Source organism: Pygoscelis adeliae, unplaced genomic scaffold, assembly GCF_000699105.1.
Source record: "Pygoscelis adeliae isolate BGI_AS28 unplaced genomic scaffold, ASM69910v1 Scaffold218, whole genome shotgun sequence".
In the NCBI taxonomy this organism is placed as follows: domain Eukaryota; kingdom Metazoa; phylum Chordata; class Aves; order Sphenisciformes; family Spheniscidae; genus Pygoscelis; species Pygoscelis adeliae.
Window position 1 is genome coordinate 3,042,523 of NW_008825433.1, and position 18,804 is coordinate 3,061,326.

At 40.9% G+C, this 18,804-nt stretch overlaps 1 protein-coding gene across 1 annotated transcript in view; it reads left to right on the plus strand.

Moving 5' to 3' along the window:
• The window catches only part of LTBP1 (latent transforming growth factor beta binding protein 1), a 136,670-nt gene that overhangs the window by 112,627 nt on the left and 5,239 nt on the right, over window positions 1-18,804 (plus strand). The window contains exons 24-27 of the mRNA XM_009331050.1: window positions 2,678-2,806; window positions 4,114-4,254; window positions 6,588-6,758; window positions 17,887-18,009. Coding sequence (XP_009329325.1) covers window positions 2,678-2,806; window positions 4,114-4,254; window positions 6,588-6,758; window positions 17,887-18,009 — 564 coding nt within the window. The remainder of the gene's footprint in view (window positions 1-2,677; window positions 2,807-4,113; window positions 4,255-6,587; window positions 6,759-17,886; window positions 18,010-18,804) is intronic.

Here is an 18,804-nt window from a genome sequence, read left to right on the forward strand (position 1 = left end):
GGACAACATATTGTAGCGAAATGCAAGTGACAGAAGGGGTTTTTGTGGGTGGGTGGGAGGGAGTTTGCATCACTAAGAAGGAAGAGTGAGATCAACAAATTCCTTTTCAAGTTTCAGAAGTAGCCATCAATATTAACAAATTGTGAAAATAATTTTACTTTGCATAAACACACTGTATTTGTGTTAGCTAAAATGAAGTCAACGTATTATCTTTGGGTTACGTAGCAGCTACAGGGTCTTTAGAAAAGCACACACATTTTATATATTTGTTCCTATTGGAATTGCTGTTTTACAAATCAGGAACTAAATGTAGAAAGTACTGTGTGTTCGTATCACATAAAAATGCAGTAAAATTTAGTATTTTTAAAAGACCTTAATAGAGGCTTAGTATCACATGGTTGGTAGATAAGCATTTGTCACAGTTGCTTCTAGCTAAATCACTAATCTGTGAGACCTAATTCTGAGAGATGACAAAAACTGGTGGGACTTAAAAGATTGTCACATGTACTTTTGCAAACTGTCCTTCCTCACTGACTAGGACACTACTAGGTCAGTTTTCCTATCAAGTTAGTGAGTAGACCATGGTTGAGTTCAGTTCTCTGTCCTACTAGTATCTTTTTGTGTTATCCTCAGCAGGTGTTTCTTTGCACCTGGAAGTGCATGGGACATGGAAAAGATACTAAAGATTATAAGGCACTAATACCCAGATTCATTCAAACTCATGTGGGCATTTAAATGGGGTAACTCACGTAAGACCTCCACTCTCTGGAGGTGTCGCTTTGTCCACCAACTTGGAGGAGAGAACAAAGTGCCACAGGATGAATCCCGACCCGAGACTGATGGCAGCAGGGACCGGTGTTGGACAGACTGACAATTTACATCTAGACAAGTCAGAACACTGACACAGAGCTCATCTTAAAGGACCTAAATACTCTCTGAGAGTATTTTTATTCAGGGATTAAGTGCGTTGTTTATCTTTGCAGATCTAAGATTTCTGTATATCTTTGCAATGTAGATTTGGGACATGCTGTGTGTACAGTGTGTCCAAATGTGTCTCAGAGAAAATCTGCATTGTTTTTGTTTTGCTACCTCAGGGTTGATAATATCTCTAGCTGCCGTAAATATTGAAGGGTGGGAATAGTTCATGTGGAAATATCTTCCACAAATCCTTGCCATAATAAGACTTTTTCTGTTTTCAATGTTTATTTTGTAGTAACTGTAGGAATGGCACAAAGGACAAATAATAAATGGACAAGTACTTTTAGTAATGTGATCTTTCTCTGTCACACTAACTCATATGTTCCTGTTGCTTTTGTCCACAAGCTTCTGCTTGTAGGAGCAACTCCTGTTTTCTTAATTGGAATTATCTGTCAGAAGTGAATATACTCAGCTAGGCTTCCTTGACTCTACTCCCAGGCTTTCCCATTTTTCCCCAGACACAAATCCATGTTCCACAGGGAAAAGGCAGACGTGTACATGACATTTCTTATTAATCTTTGCATTGTTCTTGTTGCTAAACAGTCAAAATATTTAATGTTTGAAATTAGCCACTTAGTGGCTGGAAGAGTGGCTGTAAAAATAAGTAGCTTTGTAGCACTTTCAGTTCTTCTGGAAAAAGTAACCATTTGAATAATTCACCTTTAAAACTGCTGTACACCTGGAAATGACAGCTTTGGGCTAAAATCTATGTTGCCCCAGAGTAAATGGGGAGTAAATCTATAGAAGACAGTGGATTAAGACAACTAGTATTGAGAGGAGAATCACCTACTTTACATTGTGCTTTTTATTGCCATTTTTAATAACAGCCTAGATTTAACAGACTATTCTAGGTAGGTCTAGCAAATGAAAAGTAGGTTGGAAAAAAGGAAGTGAATGGAATTCCAACAGTAACAAATACATAAATACAAGACTGGGAAAAAATGTGTACAATAGTGAAAAGCTATATATGAGCTGGCATATATTTTCCATGAAACCTCCCTTACATTTAGCCTCATTTGAAAGTGTGGTAGATTCTCTTTGTTAACTTGTCACTAGGTCTATAGTAGTTGCAGCCTTATATTTAGCAACAGACACAATTGTTCCTACGAGGTGGGAAGTCTCCACAGAAGTTGTGCCATATAGCTTTGAAAAACGAAGTCACAAGCAGTGGAGATACAAAGATTCCCTACCATGTACAGCAGAGTCACCAAACTGTGTGGAGAGAGAAAAGCAGTCACAAAGTCCATCCATAAGCATAACTGCTTAGTTAGTTTTGTAATTAGCTGGTGTGATTAAATTAGATCCATGGTGGGAATCCCTTGGGTAAAGCAAATTATATTGGAAAATACAGGCCATATTCTTCATCTGTTTTGCTTGGAGCTAAGAGCAATGTGGTACCAAACGAAAGAAAAGGGAGCTGCAGATTCTTCCGGTCTCTGTGTGCCCACAGGACTTCCTCTGACAAGGGAAAGGGAAGGTCATGGTCTACCAGTTTTCCCTTTCCCATTCTGGCTACGAGCACATCGTAGCCTCTTCCATGCCAGTTGTTTTTTTTCCTCTGAGTATCTGTGCTCCTGGGGCCCTCTGTTTAAAGTGAAGTTTGCTTGAACAGAGAAGTGTATAGGCTTTATTCTGTCTTGCTCCTCTGCGTGGCCTCATAATAATTACGGTAACACAGCCTTTAATGTTTTCTCCCCAGATGCTGATGAATGCCAACTCTTTGGACAAGAAATCTGTAAAAATGGCTTCTGTTTGAATACGCAGCCAGGTTACGAGTGCTACTGCAAACAAGGCACATACTATGACCCTGTTAAGCTCCAGTGCTTTGGTAAGTTTATTTAAAGTGGTCTTGTCACTATAATGGTATGCAGATGGGCAAAACAAGCAGACTCCCATCAGAACTGCGGTATTCCCAGCAAGGGGAGGAACACTGGGCCTCCAAACTCCTGTAGCAGCTTTTTTAAGAGGCACTGGGTCATTTCCCTTCCCTTCTGCTTGGCTGGGCAGCAATTCTGGCTGACATGGCGATGGCACGTAGAGCAGGGTTTGCTTTATTTGCTTCCTTTCTCAGCAAATTGCTCCCAGGAGTTTGCATCTCCAAAACAGCCCCTTATGCTCCTTCGAGTGCATATTCTAGAGCTGGTACCACCATTTATGCAGGCAGCATAAAGTGATCGGAGGTGGCTCCCTCCTTATATGCACACTGCTGCTTCACTCTGCCAAGGTACAGTTTAGCCTTCTGTGCTTTGTACATGGGGTGAGCAGTGAAAGCCCGTATGTTGAAGCTCACCTTTCATTTGGTAAGTGTGCTGGTTTTACTATAATTAATCAAATTAACGCAGATGGTTTTTTTTCAAGGACAGGTATTTTCCACAAGGAGTTAATATGCAATGTGAAATTACAGTTCAGGTCATTGATAAGCCCGTTTTAGTCTGCACAACCTTGTACTCCTTTGGTTCTGGTATTCAACTGAAAATTACTCGTAACTGTGACCCTGGCTTTTGCTCTGTAAGCAGAAAACCATGTGTAATGTGCAGAATAGCATAATGGAAGGAAGTAATTTTTGCAACCGCAATAAGAGGGCCTTTCACCGTGGGATTCTCTGGTTGTTCTTTACAAAGGGTGGGGTTTTTGCTGATTTTATGTAATTTATTTGAAGTAAAATGGCCTGCTCTTCCCCTTGAGCTAAATTTCTGCTCTTCCTCTCCAAGACAAACTAAGGAATAGAACTACTGTGGCTAGATAAGGTGATCCCTTCTCCTGACCAGCTCATGAAGAGTCTCAGAGTATGCCCACCTCTAATGCCTGCTGGTACTGTCCTAAAGGGATAGGAACGTGGGAAGCGGCTGCAGCTGTGCTGGATGCAGGGTATGCCTGGCACTCCAACCCCCCCAACAAGCCTCCTCATCCAGATGCTCCCTAGTACTTGAGGTTGAGAGGTCAGCATCCTGCTGATCTGTCTGTCCTTCTCCACGGGCACAGGCAGGATTTTGCTGCCAGCAATTGGTATTTGTGGTAATTAACAGAAGCCATGCAGGGAAATCTGCTCCTAATATAGGAAAATATAAACATGGATTAACACAATGCGACTACTTTGTGCTGGCTCTCCTTGATACATTTCCTTCCATTTTAAAGACACGGATGAATGTCAGGACCCAAACAGCTGTATTGATGGCCAGTGCATTAACACAGAAGGATCTTACAACTGTTTCTGTACACACCCAATGGTTCTGGACGCAACAGAAAAGCGATGCATCAGACCAGCAGATTCAAGTGGTATGATCCATTATACATATTACTGAAGTGAATACACCTCTACGAGGTGGTGCTGACATGGCTATAGACCCCAGTAAGCTTAGACTGGGTCATGCTTGGATGAGCCTGCTCTGTTGGAGGATTTTGGAAGGCAATGCTTGGACCGTCACCTGTTGATCCAGAAGGCATCGTGATGTAGGACTCCACAGGGCTCCACTTTGCCAATGCAGACAGGAGATTGCTGGAATTATTAATGAGATTAGGCTTGGGCTGGGGAGTCTTCAGTCCCCTGATTCACCAGCTCTTTGTCTGCCTCGTCCAGCCTCATAGGTAACGAGGCACAGCTTGCCTGCTGTCTCACTAAGGCTGGGGTTTGGCTGTGGGCTAACTCTGGAGATTCAGTTCAGAGTGAGTGACTGCTTCTAACAAAGCAAGGAATAAAACCAGGAATAACAGGATATAGGAGGAAATAGCTGAAATTGTATCTGTGCTTTCAATTGATTAATATTGAGGGTACATCGAGCTCACATTTTCAAGCTGTGGGCTGCAGCCCCACTGTTAAAGTAACGTTTTTGCATGTTCGTTTAATTTCAGTAGACACTGAATTCAGAAAAAATGTTAGATATTATGAGATTGTTAGAAACGCCTCAGAAATCCGGGGCATTATGCAGTCTGCACAGCTTTGTCTATGCCACACACATCTTTGAAAGAAATGTTACAATGGATTTGATTAATATTGGCACTGTATAGCCATAAATCCAGACCTCTGGTCCCTGCAACTTGCAATGAATTTTCCTAAGATGCTTCTGTGAAAGGAAATGGGAATACAGACTGAGTGCTTGCTTTAGTCACTCCAAATTATAAGACTGATACTTTTGAGGAGTAACGTGGTCATCCTCTTGCCTGAAACTGTGAAAGAACCACAGCACTTCTATTGTTCAATCTTCAGTTAAGCAAACCAAGAGCAGGATTGTCCTTTGGGTTCATCTAGGACGTGAAGAGAATGCAAGGGCCCAAAGGGTCTTCCATCGTGCGACATTGGGGCTGATACAGCAATGATCTTCTCACCCAGCACAAAGTGCTCAAGCCTTGTAACACTACTGGCAATGTCCTCCCTAATGCAGAGGAGGAGGGGGCAGGCTGGTTCTTTTGCTGCCAGCAGAATTTGGAGTTGGTTGCGGAGACCCACTGCTGCTCTTCACCGCGTGTTCCAGCAAGTTCTTAGTAGAATAGGTATATAAATTCTGATCACCTTTGCTCTTTCAGAACTCACCGTTTTACTCTTGAGCTAGGTTTCAATTCTATACTCACCCATGCACCAGAGCATCATGTAAAAATGCAGTTAATAGACATGCACAGACAAAACAGAACCTCGGTTTGACAACACTCATTTTTCACTCTATGTTGGAACAAAATCAAAACCTTGCCAATGTCTTTACAAAACAATCGTGCTGAGGTTTTTACATTCCAGGTGGAAGATTAAGTTTACAGTTCCTCTCCCTCTGATCGGCAGTGATCAGAGATTGCTAGGACTAGGAATCGTTCCTCCTGAGATCTTTGTCAGAACTAGTACGCCTCTGAAATATTCCAGCTTTGACAAAAATACATGTTTTTGTTAATGTTCATAAGAATGTGACAGTAGTTCACAGCAGTATTCTGTCTCTAACGATAGCTGTAAGTGGATGATTAGGGACTAGAAGAGCAGATAAACAGTACTTCTCACCCTCCCCAGCACACTCGCAGCCTCCAGCTATTTTCAGCTCAGGGGATTTCCTGAGCCTGATGTAGTTTGTCTGTGTAGTTAATGGGATTCTCTTCCAAGTATTTGTCCAGTCTCCCGTTGAGCCCATGTAAAATTTTTGTTCAGCTCTGTCCTAGCTGTAAAAGTTCTTTCAGACGCCATTGATGGCAATATGAGAAAAGCAAAGTAACAACTGTTAAAGATTCATTCCGTGGATGGAGTTCCCCAAATATTCACCCCTGTCCTAACACTGGTTTTTGTCAAGCTCTGTTAACTTCCATGAGAGCAGAGCTGAGTCAGTGTTAAGCGTTCAGCAATGACTACTGATTTAGGAAGTTTTATTTCTTGGGTGTCCAACCCAATGTGCTTTTAAATTGGCCTAATGGCACCAAATCAGAACCTTTTAAGATTTTTGCGAAGCTGAACGCTCAAGGGATGAGCCACCTCAGGCACTTAAAAATGGTCATGACTTCTAAGCTGAAATTTGTATTCAGTGAAGTCTGTAAAGCTAGGTTATTTTTCCAATCTAAGTTTAGAAAATTCTGCATTATGCAAGTATCTTTATTTAAAAAACTGTGCTGCAATGATGATCTAATACGGTCTTCTCCATCAGAACAAACTGAAGAAACTGAGGTCTACCAGGATCTTTGCTGGCAGCATCTAAGTGATGATTTTGTTTGTAGCCGACCTCTGGTTGGAAAGCAGACGACGTATACTGAGTGCTGTTGCCTATATGGTGAAGCCTGGGGCATGCAGTGCGCACTGTGTCCTATGAAAGAGTCAGGTAAGGAAACGTACATGTCAGTTCTTGGAATGAAATCTGAAATACTTAATCAGTTTAATCCCTTGTATTTCTACTAGGGCTACTAACATAAGAAAGAACAAAAAAACCTAACCCTTCAAGAACTAATGGAAATTTTTCTCTTTAATTAAGGGGAAATCATTACAGTCTAGATTTTGAAAATGTAGCTGCTTTTATTTTTTTGCACTTACAGGACCTGTTTCCTTCAGGTGGAACTATCAGTGACTGGCAATTTAGAACCTTGGTGGAAACAGGAGGGCATTTTAAGGGTAGCATTGTTCCTTAACATGACTGACAAATTAAAAACCATCTATGAAAATACAGATGCAGTTCATGTGCACACACACGCATGGTACTCAATGGGCTACATAACTTTTGGATTTTTGTTGCTGTTGTTATACATTCAGATGCGTTTTTCAGTGTGATATTCTGCCAGGCTGGCTGCAATTAGATGTGTTTGCTTGATAAGGATCTGGTAAGTTGTGGTTTAGAATCACTAAACCTATCAAAGCATGAGTTGTTGCATGTTATATTAGTTATAGTATGGCTATATGCTCAGATATTATGAAATGTATAGGTGAGCAATTTAAGATAGATAAGGATAGGTAAGAGAAATGGAGTACCAATAAGGACTGAAGATTTTCCAGGGAGTATAACTTAATGTTAAAGAAAGCTGACTGACAGTCATACTTTTAAAAGACTGTATTTTGTTTACGTGTTTAGAAATTAGACGTTGTTCCAAGATATTTCAGGTAGAAGCTTCTTCTTGTGGTGACTACAAAAGCTAAATGGATATAGAGAGAAATGTTGTCGTTGGCACACAGACTTACTTCTAGGGACTGGCGAAGAGACCAGTGGAAGCAGCACAGGTGTGTGTCATGCTGTGCCTAGGACATGTCAGCCCTGGTATACACAGTCTGGTACCATACTAACTTCTTCCCCGATATAAACTATCCCAAGGCCTAGTTTGGATGTAGCCTTCTTACTACAAATGTGTCTTTCAGTAGTATGGTTTTCCATGTAGGAATACCATGCTACACTAGTAAAGCATTTTATTCTGATCATACCTGGATTTTTACTTGGGCTTGTGTTACTCTAACCATAATGTTGTGGCTAAAGCAGTACATGTTTTACTTGTAGCAAGAACCCTGGAGTTAAAACTACATAGAGAAGCTCAGTGAAGCATTAGTGTGGTTGTTTGTGTCTGCTTGGGTTTTATGTTTTTATAATTTACTTGCAAGGTCCCTGAACCTGTTCTTATAGATCTTTACTTGTTTGAGTTTGCTTTGGAAGTGCAGCAACTGAAAAAAGCGCCTGATTTTGATGATGTTGGCTGGAGTAAGTGCTGGCTGATGCTTGCCCCAGAAAGAGACTGAAGAAGAAAAACAGGGCATGACAGCAGCTTGATTTATAAGATATGGAAATCTCTGAAACGTCTTTGTCAGAACAAATCTTACAGGAGGACATTCCCAGGCATCAAATTACTACACCTGCTAGAATAACAATTGCAATGGAATGAAATGTAATAGTAAAAAAAACAAAACAAAACAGGGCAATAGCTAATAGCAAGAATTGTTGCTATGACCTGGAGCTCCTCAGGTGGAAAGATAGAGCAGAATAAAATTTTTCTTTGTATAAAGTTCATCACATGGTGACAGTGACCCATCTGTGTAATGCAAGCACGCAATCCTGAGAGAAGGAAGGAAAGCTGTTCCCAGTAGAGAGAGTTCAGGTAGGTACAAGACTTGCTTCTGAGGATTTCTAGCTAGTTACATTTAAAGCAGGATAAATCTGAAAAGGAACAGAGAAGGATTACCAAGATGGTCAGGGAATGGAGAACCTGTCTTACAAGGGAAGATAAAAAAGCCAAACCTAGATGCAGAGCGAAGGCTACAAATGGTAAGACTCTCCGCTACATATCCTATCATGGAGGATTCCCACAAGCTTTTAAGTTAAATAACAGTGCTGATGTGAGGAAAAAAACTGGAACAGGTTCAGTCTGAACATATTCAGGCTTGAAATTAGATGGATTTTGATCATTAGGACCACAGGATTCTGGAGCAGCAATCCTGCGACAACAGTGGCGTGCAGATCCCAACTAGCTCTATGAAGAAACCTGAGAAATTAATTAAAAAAATGACATAAATGTTCCTGATGGATAACACGATGTTAAATGTCACTTGGATGACCCTCAGTCAAAGCTGAAGAGCATTATGTTGGATCATAAAATCTTTCTTCCTCCAGACATAAGATAATTTTTATGTGAAGTTTAACATGCCTTGCAAACTTTAACTGAAGCTACGAGGCATACTTTGATCCCAAATACATCATTATAGATTGGAACATAGATGGTTAAAAAAATGAAAGCATATTGAATCTTTATTATGTCAGAACAAACATACAAGCTTACGTTTCTTAGTGGAGCTGGTATATGCTCACGTGTCCTCGCACACATGTGCACGCGCACACACAGAAACCTGGAAGCCTTTCTCTGTTTTCAGGAACATTTACAGAGAAAAATTTAAAGCTGACTGAACTGAATAAATGATTCATTTGACATGTCTTCAGTTTGTAGTATTTAAAGTGATATCATTGGCTCGAGAGAGTGCTTTCACACCTCTGGGCCAGCAGGTCACAGGTTCAAGTCCTGGCTGGGGAACCTGGAATTTCTCCGGTTTTAAATACTTGTGTATTGTGTTGGCCAGATTTACTACTGAAGGTGTTTGCTTATTTCCCAAGTTAGGGGCATTCTGAAGATTTGTAACACATGTTATAGAAGATCTGGGGATGTGAAAAGCATTATCACCAGAAGACTTTCACCATGAAATGGGTTGGATCATAGAACGGATCATTCACTTATCTGTGGTTTTCTTTTACCTTGTTTATACTCCTCTTGAATTTGAGAATCTAGATGCTGCACTTAGAAAGAAGGAAATACAGACCACCATAAGTGATACATTTGCAAGTCCCTTCTAGAACAAATTCACGCTTTAATAAAAATAACCTCTAACTTTTGTGTCCCAGCTTTTCTTGAAAGCACTTCCGTTTTTCATGACAAGATTTAAATGTCCTGTTTAAGTAGCATCCAGCATAAAACCAGCAGGAAGATAGAGAACTGTTATAAGAATTGATCCATATAAATGAAAAAGAAATTGAGCCCTTCATCAGCATGAAACCAGAATTTAAGTAGTTGCTAGGATTTCTAAAAACTACTAAGGGGTGCTTGATCAAACAAACCCCACTGAAAATGACACTAAACATCAGACCCTGAGACAAAAATAAGTAGCACCTGTTGAAGTATTGCAACTGAACAGTGACATCTTAACAACAGTAAGACTGATAAGTATTTTGATGACAACATCAAGGAACAAACTTAAAACACTTAGTTCAAAATCCCGATCAAAATAGCGCAAACATGAACTGTAGTGATGTGATTGAGTACATCTTACTTGTACAAACAATTTTGTGGGGCATGCCTCCTTGTCATTAAACAAAGGAAGCAAAGACAGATTGCTTTCAATTACATTGGTTCTAATGTTATGATCTTATGATATCATCATAGTACAGATAAAGGCTTTCACAGATTGCATCCAATACCAAAATGTTAACTCCGGAAATGTATTCTCTCTGGGCTCGTTGTGGTGTTAGGCTGTACTTGCCCAAAGAACTTTTAGTAATTATCCTTAAGAAACCTCTGTGTTATTTGAGGTTTGTCATTTGCAATCTGCAATAATTGACCAATTGAGGAAAACTGGATACTTTTGTTTTAGATAACAAAAGCAAAACATCCTTTCTTCATTGCACCCACCCCCAAAAAAAAACCCTGTCAGACAACGTGCCTTCAGAAGTTCTGCTTCCTTGGTCAATTTACTGTTAGTGCCCTAAGACCCAACTGTTTCCATCCGGAGTCCACGCTCTAGTAACTGGCAGCAGGACAGGCACCAATGGGTTTAGCACCTGGCTCAAAGCATCCATGCCAGAAAACAGAGCAACTGGCCAAGACTGAAAAAATCTGGAGTCTAAAATAAGGCCATACACATCTCATGTCAACCTGAACGTGTAACACCTGAATTATAAACCTGCTGAGCCTCCAGAAGCTCCTGCGAGACCCTTATGGGACTGGAGTGGATTTTACACAAGGTGTATTGTTACAGGGTACAGGAAATTTGAAGGGAGGAGATAGAAGTAACAGCTAGAAAATGTTGAGTAAGGTAGTGTGCTGGGGTCAGTGTTTAATTTAGGGAGACTGCCTATTTTTGTGTTTGTAAAATGATCTTCAGAAACCTGTCCTGGAGTTTGTTATTGCAGTGCAGTACCACCTTTGTTTCAGTAACACCTTAGGATGCTAGGAAGGTGGAATTAGGTGCCCTTGAACTAAAGATATGCCAGTCTGTTAAGGAAGGTGCTTTCTCCTTCTCCTTCTGTAGGTGGCTGCCTGGAGAAGTTTTTATTTGGAAAAAGGGGGTATGGTAGGACTGAGACTCTGCGGTTTTAACAGATGTTTTAATAACTATTTATTGGGGGAGGGGGGATGTACATTACTACATCTACAGCTAAGAACTTGTTGGTAGTCTGACTACTAAGATAATGTCATGAACACATTCTTAGGCAACTGTAAAAGACATCAGCATTCAGTTTATCAGCCTGCTTATTTGTGTAACCTTATACATACCTTGTACTCTTTTACTGTAAGTCTTAAACTCTGGTAGTTTGTGGGTTTTTATGGAACCACTTTAAGTTCAGAAGATCTGCAGAAAGGACAATGGTAGAATTCCAGTCCGTAGATGTTACAGATGTTCTGTGGGACTAGGAGTCACATAAAGAACTGCTGAAGACTCATGTTGTACTTGAAGTTTCTCTTTATCTCCACCTTAGCATTTGCAAAGCCCAAACTAGGAGAACACTGAGGGTAGTGGGTAACGTGAATCATCTGGGGTGTTGTATCATGTAGGATTTCTCTTGGCCAATTTCACATGTTTTTTTACACAGAAACCCACATCTGTGCTGGTCCTACCAGTTTCCCTTTCCATCAGGAAAGAGAAATAGGCACCTTGAGTGTTAGATTCCTCTGACATGTTCTAGACGTCTACTTTAGGATGGGATGGTGTCCTAGAAGTGGTTATGTCTTTCCATGGACTAAAAAGGGACACTGGATGACTAATTCAGGTGCAGACCCTTGGAGATGCCTACATGTAGTTGTTGAATTCTAAGCCTTCTGGCAGGACAGATTGTTTGGATTGCATTTTTGTTGCAAGGAACTCAGCGTATCCTTTGTAAACATTATGAGTTAGCTGTGGGCTGAGCTGTCACGTTATGAGAACATGGTGTTCCCTTTGAGTTCTGGCTTATGTCACTCATGAAGATATGGAAGTGCAGGGAAAACTGATGTGTGTAAAAGATGAGTTTCCATCTGTCCTCTTTTGAGATGGTAAAGATCAGTAGGGAGGCACTGGATTAATTTCTGGAGACCATTGTTCATCTTTCTTTAGGATGGCATTGTGTCTCCTTCCTTTCTGGTAAGGACTCTGGACAAATGGATTATCTTTTGGGCTCAAAACATTACAGTGATTGGGCCTTGAATATTCAAAGTCTTATGCTCAGTTGTGCAGATTTTTGGCTGCTTTCATTTCTCTTGATGAAGATTTTCAGTGCTTTTTCTGAACTTTAGGAAAGACATGCAGGGAATGCAATGCCTTGGAAGGGTTTTCCTCATGGAACCTCACTTTCCAAGTGTACATGGGAGTCAGCAAGGAATCAGAAAGCCATTTGCAAGGTCGTGGCAGAAACAACCTGAGTCTTACTACAACTTTTAATAATCTACCTCGAGCAGTAGGAGAGAGAAGATTGTTTTAGGAAATTTGAGCAGCCTTAGTTGAGGAACAAAACCAAGAGGATTTGAAATAGTCAGGTTGGTAATTACTTCAATTTTAACAAGAGTTTTATATCCACTGTGAGCTTTTCCTCAGTGATTTAATTTAGAGTATCTTCATGTGAGGATATGAATATCTTTCATGAAAAAAAAAAATCCTTTAAGACTGGTACCCCTCCCTTTCTCTTTAGCACCAAGAGTTGTAGAATATATATGAATGCTGTCTACCACGAACCTCAGCATCTGTTCATGGAGGATGTCAAATGACCTAAATGTAGAGCAGAAATATCTTCAGCTTTGGTTCACAGATGATGCAGTCTCCTCAGAGAGTGTAAGTTTAACCAATTCAGACTGATGTCCAGAACCTCTGGTTGGGAAGGGGCATATATTACATGTAATAAATGCTTTCTTGGCTTTGTCCTTCTCTCCAGTGATTTCTTCCATAGTGAAACTGTTGCATTCTTAAATAATTTGAAGGAACTGCCTTGGTGTTGATAGCTTTGGCTTCTTTTTTGTGTGTGTGATGGTGACAATTCTGAAGAGCTGGAACAGAAATAACGCTTGCTTTATGGGCAGGAGGTAGGATTGGCTGTGGTGCAGTCGTTCCATGGTTATGTCAGGAAAAGCTTTTTTATGTAATATTTTGCTTTAAATACATGAAATATGGAGTATTTTTTTCTGACTAGAGAATACGAATAAGGCCCACACAGGCTTGCACAGTTACAACAACTGTATATGCAAATTAGATGCACATTTGCACAGCTGCACTTGTGCTAACAAGCACCTAAAAGCCGGTCAGTCCATCCAATTTATGTTGCGTTGTCTCTGTCAGCCTAGCTTTCATCACCAGTTATGGCTAACATCTGTGCCAGTACGCATGTGCGTCTAACACGCTTATTTCATATGCACGCATCTGACTTAAAAAATGTCTTTTACATTTTTGGAAGCATACATCAGCTTCCTTTTGTAATAGCTATCCTAAGTTATACAACAAGCTGTCTCAATGCTTCATTTGCAAATTATGAGAAAAACTTAGAAACACATGGAGCAATGTAGACTAAATTATATTAAAAACACAAGTCTCTTTCCTCTTGAACCACAGTTGTATTGTCCCTGATCACAGCCAGGAGGTGAGCAAGCAGAGAAAATAAATCCATGTAGAAAAAGGTTTTATCATTGATTGTGAAGTACAGAAAATGAGGTTTTTTGGGTTTTGGTTTTTTTTTTCTTTACATGAAAGATTATTTTGCAAGTGAACATTAATTTCTGTGACAAATAAAAATGCTTTTGTCATTCAGGGGTAGTTACAAATTTTCCCTTGCTCTCTGCCCTCTTACCACCGCCTTGGTCTAAGGCTCCTACTGTCATGTCCCTAGGGCAGTATCATGCTGCTCTCTCATTTGTATACTTGCTGCAACTTTCTGTGCACCACTCATGCTTTTACCCACAAATCTTACGGCACTCTAGCACTTAGTTCCCTTCCCTGGAAAATTGCGACCACCATAGAGCGCAGTGACCCAAAATACACTATTTTTAATTTGAACTGTAGGAACATAGCATAGCAAGGGGAAAAGTTTAAAACAACAGAAATTGTAGGTACACATCTGTCTTGCCGTAACTTGCTCTATCCTCCAGAGAGGGACTCTGATGGGTTCATTTTTCTCAGTGTCATGGTTTAACCTCAGTTGGCAACTGAGCACCACGCAGCCGCTCGCTCACTCCCCCCGCAGTGGGATGGGGGAGAGAATTGGAAGGGTAAAAGTGAGAAAACTCGTGGGTTGAGATAAAGACAGTTTAATAGGTAAAACAAAAGCCGCGCACGCAAGCAAAGCAAAACAAGGAATTCATTCACTACTTCCCATCGGCAGGCAGCTGTTCAGCCATCTCCAGGAAAGCAGGGCTCCATCACGCGTGACGGTTACTTGGGAAGACAAACGCCATCACTCCAAACGTCCCCCCTTTCCTTCTTCTTCCCCCAGCTTTATATACTGAGCATGACGTCCCATGGTATGGAATATCCCGTTGGCCAGTTTGGGTCAGCTGTCCTGGCTGTGCCCCCTCCCAGCTTCTTGTGCACCTCCAGCCTTCTCAGTTGGTAGAGCACGAGAAACTGAAAAGTCCTTGACTAGTATAAGCACTACCTAGCAACAACTAAAACATCGGTGCGTTATCAATTTTGTTCCCATCCTAAATCCAAAACACAGCACTGTACCAGCTACTAGGAAGGAAATTAACTCTATCCCTGCCGAAACCAGGACACTCAGGCATCCAAGTCTCTAGTTTACCTTATTTCAAAACGCTGGTTCTCGTGATCTTTCCAGACTGCGACCCCCCCGAATGCCTTTCAGTCTTTGTACTCTCCTCTCTGCCCAGCCTTTTCTTCCCTGGGAAAAAAAAAAAAAAAGGCAAGCTCAGCAAGGTGGCATAGATAACTTGCCATTGTTATTGGTCCTGAATGTCTACTGTTGGTTTCTTAGGTGGGTTGCTGTTGCTCTCCTTGGGTTTATCTCCTGAGCACCTAGTAACTGAATCAACACGTTACAAAAGACAAGAGAGAAAGTCTACACTACTTGGACAACTAAACAGAGCATACAGTATTAAGAGAGTAGTATAGGTAATTCCAAATCATCACAGTATGTATCAAAAAACGATATAAATTATATATAAGGAGTATAAGTGTATACATTCTAAAGTGACTTAAGACTATTAATGCTCTGTAAGCTTTTGTATTAAAGCTCTATATGCAAATAATGTATAAATTATTGAAATATTAGAGTGTATTAACAGTTAATTAAGCATAATCGACTTCAAGAGGTTAATGGATTATTACATTTATATGTATAGCCTTGTAGAAGACCTTGATATAGTTACAACTCCTTGTAACAGATACCAAGTTTACAGTATGGCCTAAAACAGCTCTTAATCATTTTGTAGCCCCGAATTTACTTATAAAGAGACCTAACAATGCAGACATCCACAACTTGATTGGCGAAGACCAGTGTGGCAGGAAACAAGTTTCTATTGTCAACATTTCTTTATTCTTCTTTAGATAATAAACAACTTTGCATTGGCAAATGTGCAATATAAAATAGTCTTGCACAATCTTCAAACTACCCAACTCTCATGTACGTGAGAGGTCCAGTGCTATGGATTTTCAGGTGTTTTGACTGCTTCCTTCAGAAGAAAAACATTGTTTCTACTACCAGTATCACGAAGTGCAAAATTAGCACTGAGTAATCTGAGAAGCCGATGTCCAGGTTCTGTCTAATCCTTTCCATCAGATCACATTCATGTGGAAGAAGCAGTGATCCCTCAGACCTGCTCGTCTCGTCCCCTTGCCGTTCACTGACTGGTTTTGTGTGGTGGTTTCTTCCACACAGGCCAGATGAATTAGTGTTTTGCGGTAGAGCATAGATTTCCTTTGCCAAGAACATTTATGTGCATCTGTGAGAATGTGCTTTTACACTTCTGTGCAGCTTTTCTCTGTTTACGTATCAGAGCTCTTGGGCATAATGAATAGCTCAACACAAAACAACGAAGGAGTCAGTCTGAGATGATAACCTGGCTGTCCCCATATGCGAATGTTATTTGGCATTAGATGTGGGGAAGGAAGAACAGGGTGTGTCTGGTCCTATGACATCTCTTAAAACTATGCTCATTATCATAGTATCTCAGAGGGAAGCTGTGCATTTAAGGGATGTAAGTAACATTTGCTATAAGCCGTTTATTTTCTCATGCTGGCTTTGTTTCACGTGCCATGGGATGTCTCTCTTGGGCAGTGTACTTTTTCATCTGGGAGAGGAGAGGGTTGTTTGAATATTATTATTACTGTATATAAATATATTCTGGAGGATGCACACTGATGGAAATCTCCTTGCACTTGAAGCAGAAGGTGGTGAGATTTATAATGACTTGTAAGTTCTCTGGGGAGTTCATTCTGCAGACTCGGACTGGCACCCATGACAGTTCTGCGATGTGCACAGACAAGCTTTGCCTGTGCTGTACAGTCTTACGCTCTCAAAGAGCCAAGTTGTTGACCACAGAACTCAAACAGACTTTTTGAGCGCTGTTGTTTTCAGGACAAAATAAAACTGTTCCAGGTGGAGGAGATACTACCTGTGAAAACAAAATGACAATGCTGGGCAGCAAGTGAGGCTGTGTTCTGCACTGTCTAGAGGCAGTCTGGATTTATCCAACTATTTGCTGTCTGGGACAGTTCTACAGAGCATGAGGTTTCTGGCTCTGTAACCATCTGCAATTCTTGGATTTTGTATCTGCTTAGGGCTTTTTTTCCTTTCTCTGTTTTGGTGGTTTTCTTTCCCGTCCTTACTCTGCCTGATTCTCAGAACACCAGGCAATCTTCACAGAAACAGATGCTAAATAGTCTGTAGCAACAGTAAAGGAGCACCTGGATTGCTGTATTTTAACGTTTCTATTTTCAAATAAATTGTCTTGTATGTATTTTAGTAAATGGTAATGGAAACAGAGGTGGCACAATAAATCAAATAAAAAAATCAAACTCTGCATCAGCATTTCAGAGACAGAATCTGACACCTAAAATGAAGAGTTGCTTTGGTCTGCTTTAACCTGTGTAGTCTAGCTATTGGGGAGAGGCAGAAAATGAGAATGTAACTATTTCTCCTGTGTATTTCCCCTTGCCCTTTGAGGTTCACGGCCAAGGAGACTTTGAACAGCTCTCATCCTTAAGCCTGTGGTTTGAAGACGCAGTTTGCAGACCAGTGTGTGCTATTTTAGAAGGGGTTTTCATTCTGTGATTTCTGCAGGTTGGCTGACGGTGCCAGCAATATGGCCCCACCTGCTCCAGTTTGCTTCCTTTGGGGTGGCTTCTGTCAGCAGCCGCGATGGTCTGGGGTAGCCTTTGTTCGCCATAGCGAGCCCTGGAGAGGGGTGCATTGGCAGCGGGATACACAGCATCCCTCTGCTCTTGCTTCCCGTGCAGGCCAGAAGAACCTGACCCATAACTTCTTGTACCGTTATTGACTCAAATCTATCCCTGGTGTTATCCCTATTATGACTTAATAGTCTGTGTTTGGCTCATTAACATTTTAATGGCATTCTTCTTGAAGAGAGAATGCTTTGTGGAAATTGCAGATTTATGGTGTTTCTAGGAAGATAAGTTTATTTCCAGCTAATATGAACCACAGCTCACTGGGACTAATGTAATGCAGCCTGTGTTACAAGTGTGATTAGTTTTATATCCTATTTTCTTTCCCCCCTCAGAGGATTATGCCCAGCTGTGCAACATTCCTGTTCCAGGGTCTCGACGGCCATATGGACAAGATGCTTTGGTTGACTTCGAGGAGCACTACACTCCAGAAACTAATCCATACTTTGTTGAAGACCGTAAGCAAGTTTCTGTTATGTAAAATACTTGAAATGAGGGTTGTAACTTGGATTATTTCCCTGTAGCTGGCTTCATTCTTCTGTTTGCTTCTGAGTAATGTGGCCTATTTATGTTCTAGTTATTCCTATGACACTAGCTTTCAGTCAGGTGTTCTGGTTCAAGAGCCAGTGTTGTATAAGAGTCCAGTTGGGCTCAGAGTAAAATATTAATTTTTAATATAGTGAAATAGTTTGTGCCGAGTGTACTAGATTTGTATTTACCAACAGATGTACAGCTAAAGGTCAAAAGGATTGCCATTTTTCCTCTCACAAATTAATTTTCCTGTGGAGCATGGGACAGATTTCTTTGGAGTGCATTTAGTTTAAAAGAAAAAAAAAATCCCTTCACGCCAGCTTTCCCTGATTTTCCAGCAGGATCTATATGGGGGAAATGGAGAGCATGCAAGTCGTTCTTGCTCAACGGAGAAAATGTACAGCACAGTATGATCAGAGAGTATGCATGCATATAGCCTTCAGGCTAGATGGAAAGGCCTGCCAAGCAGGGTGTGAGGGACTGTATACAGCATCTCAGTTGTACTTCAGGAATATCAGGGTTCTTTACGGGCCTGGCCCAGCTCACTATTAAGCCTTGTGGGAGAGGAGTGCTTACAGCTCTCAGCATCTTCCTCAAAATCAGCCACCCTGTACAGGTCCAGCATATTTCATCACAGTTTTAGAGAAGAAAAGTGGAGGTATCAGAAGGAACTGGTAACTTGCTGTGCTTTACACCCATGGCCTACAAGTTGCCACTACACT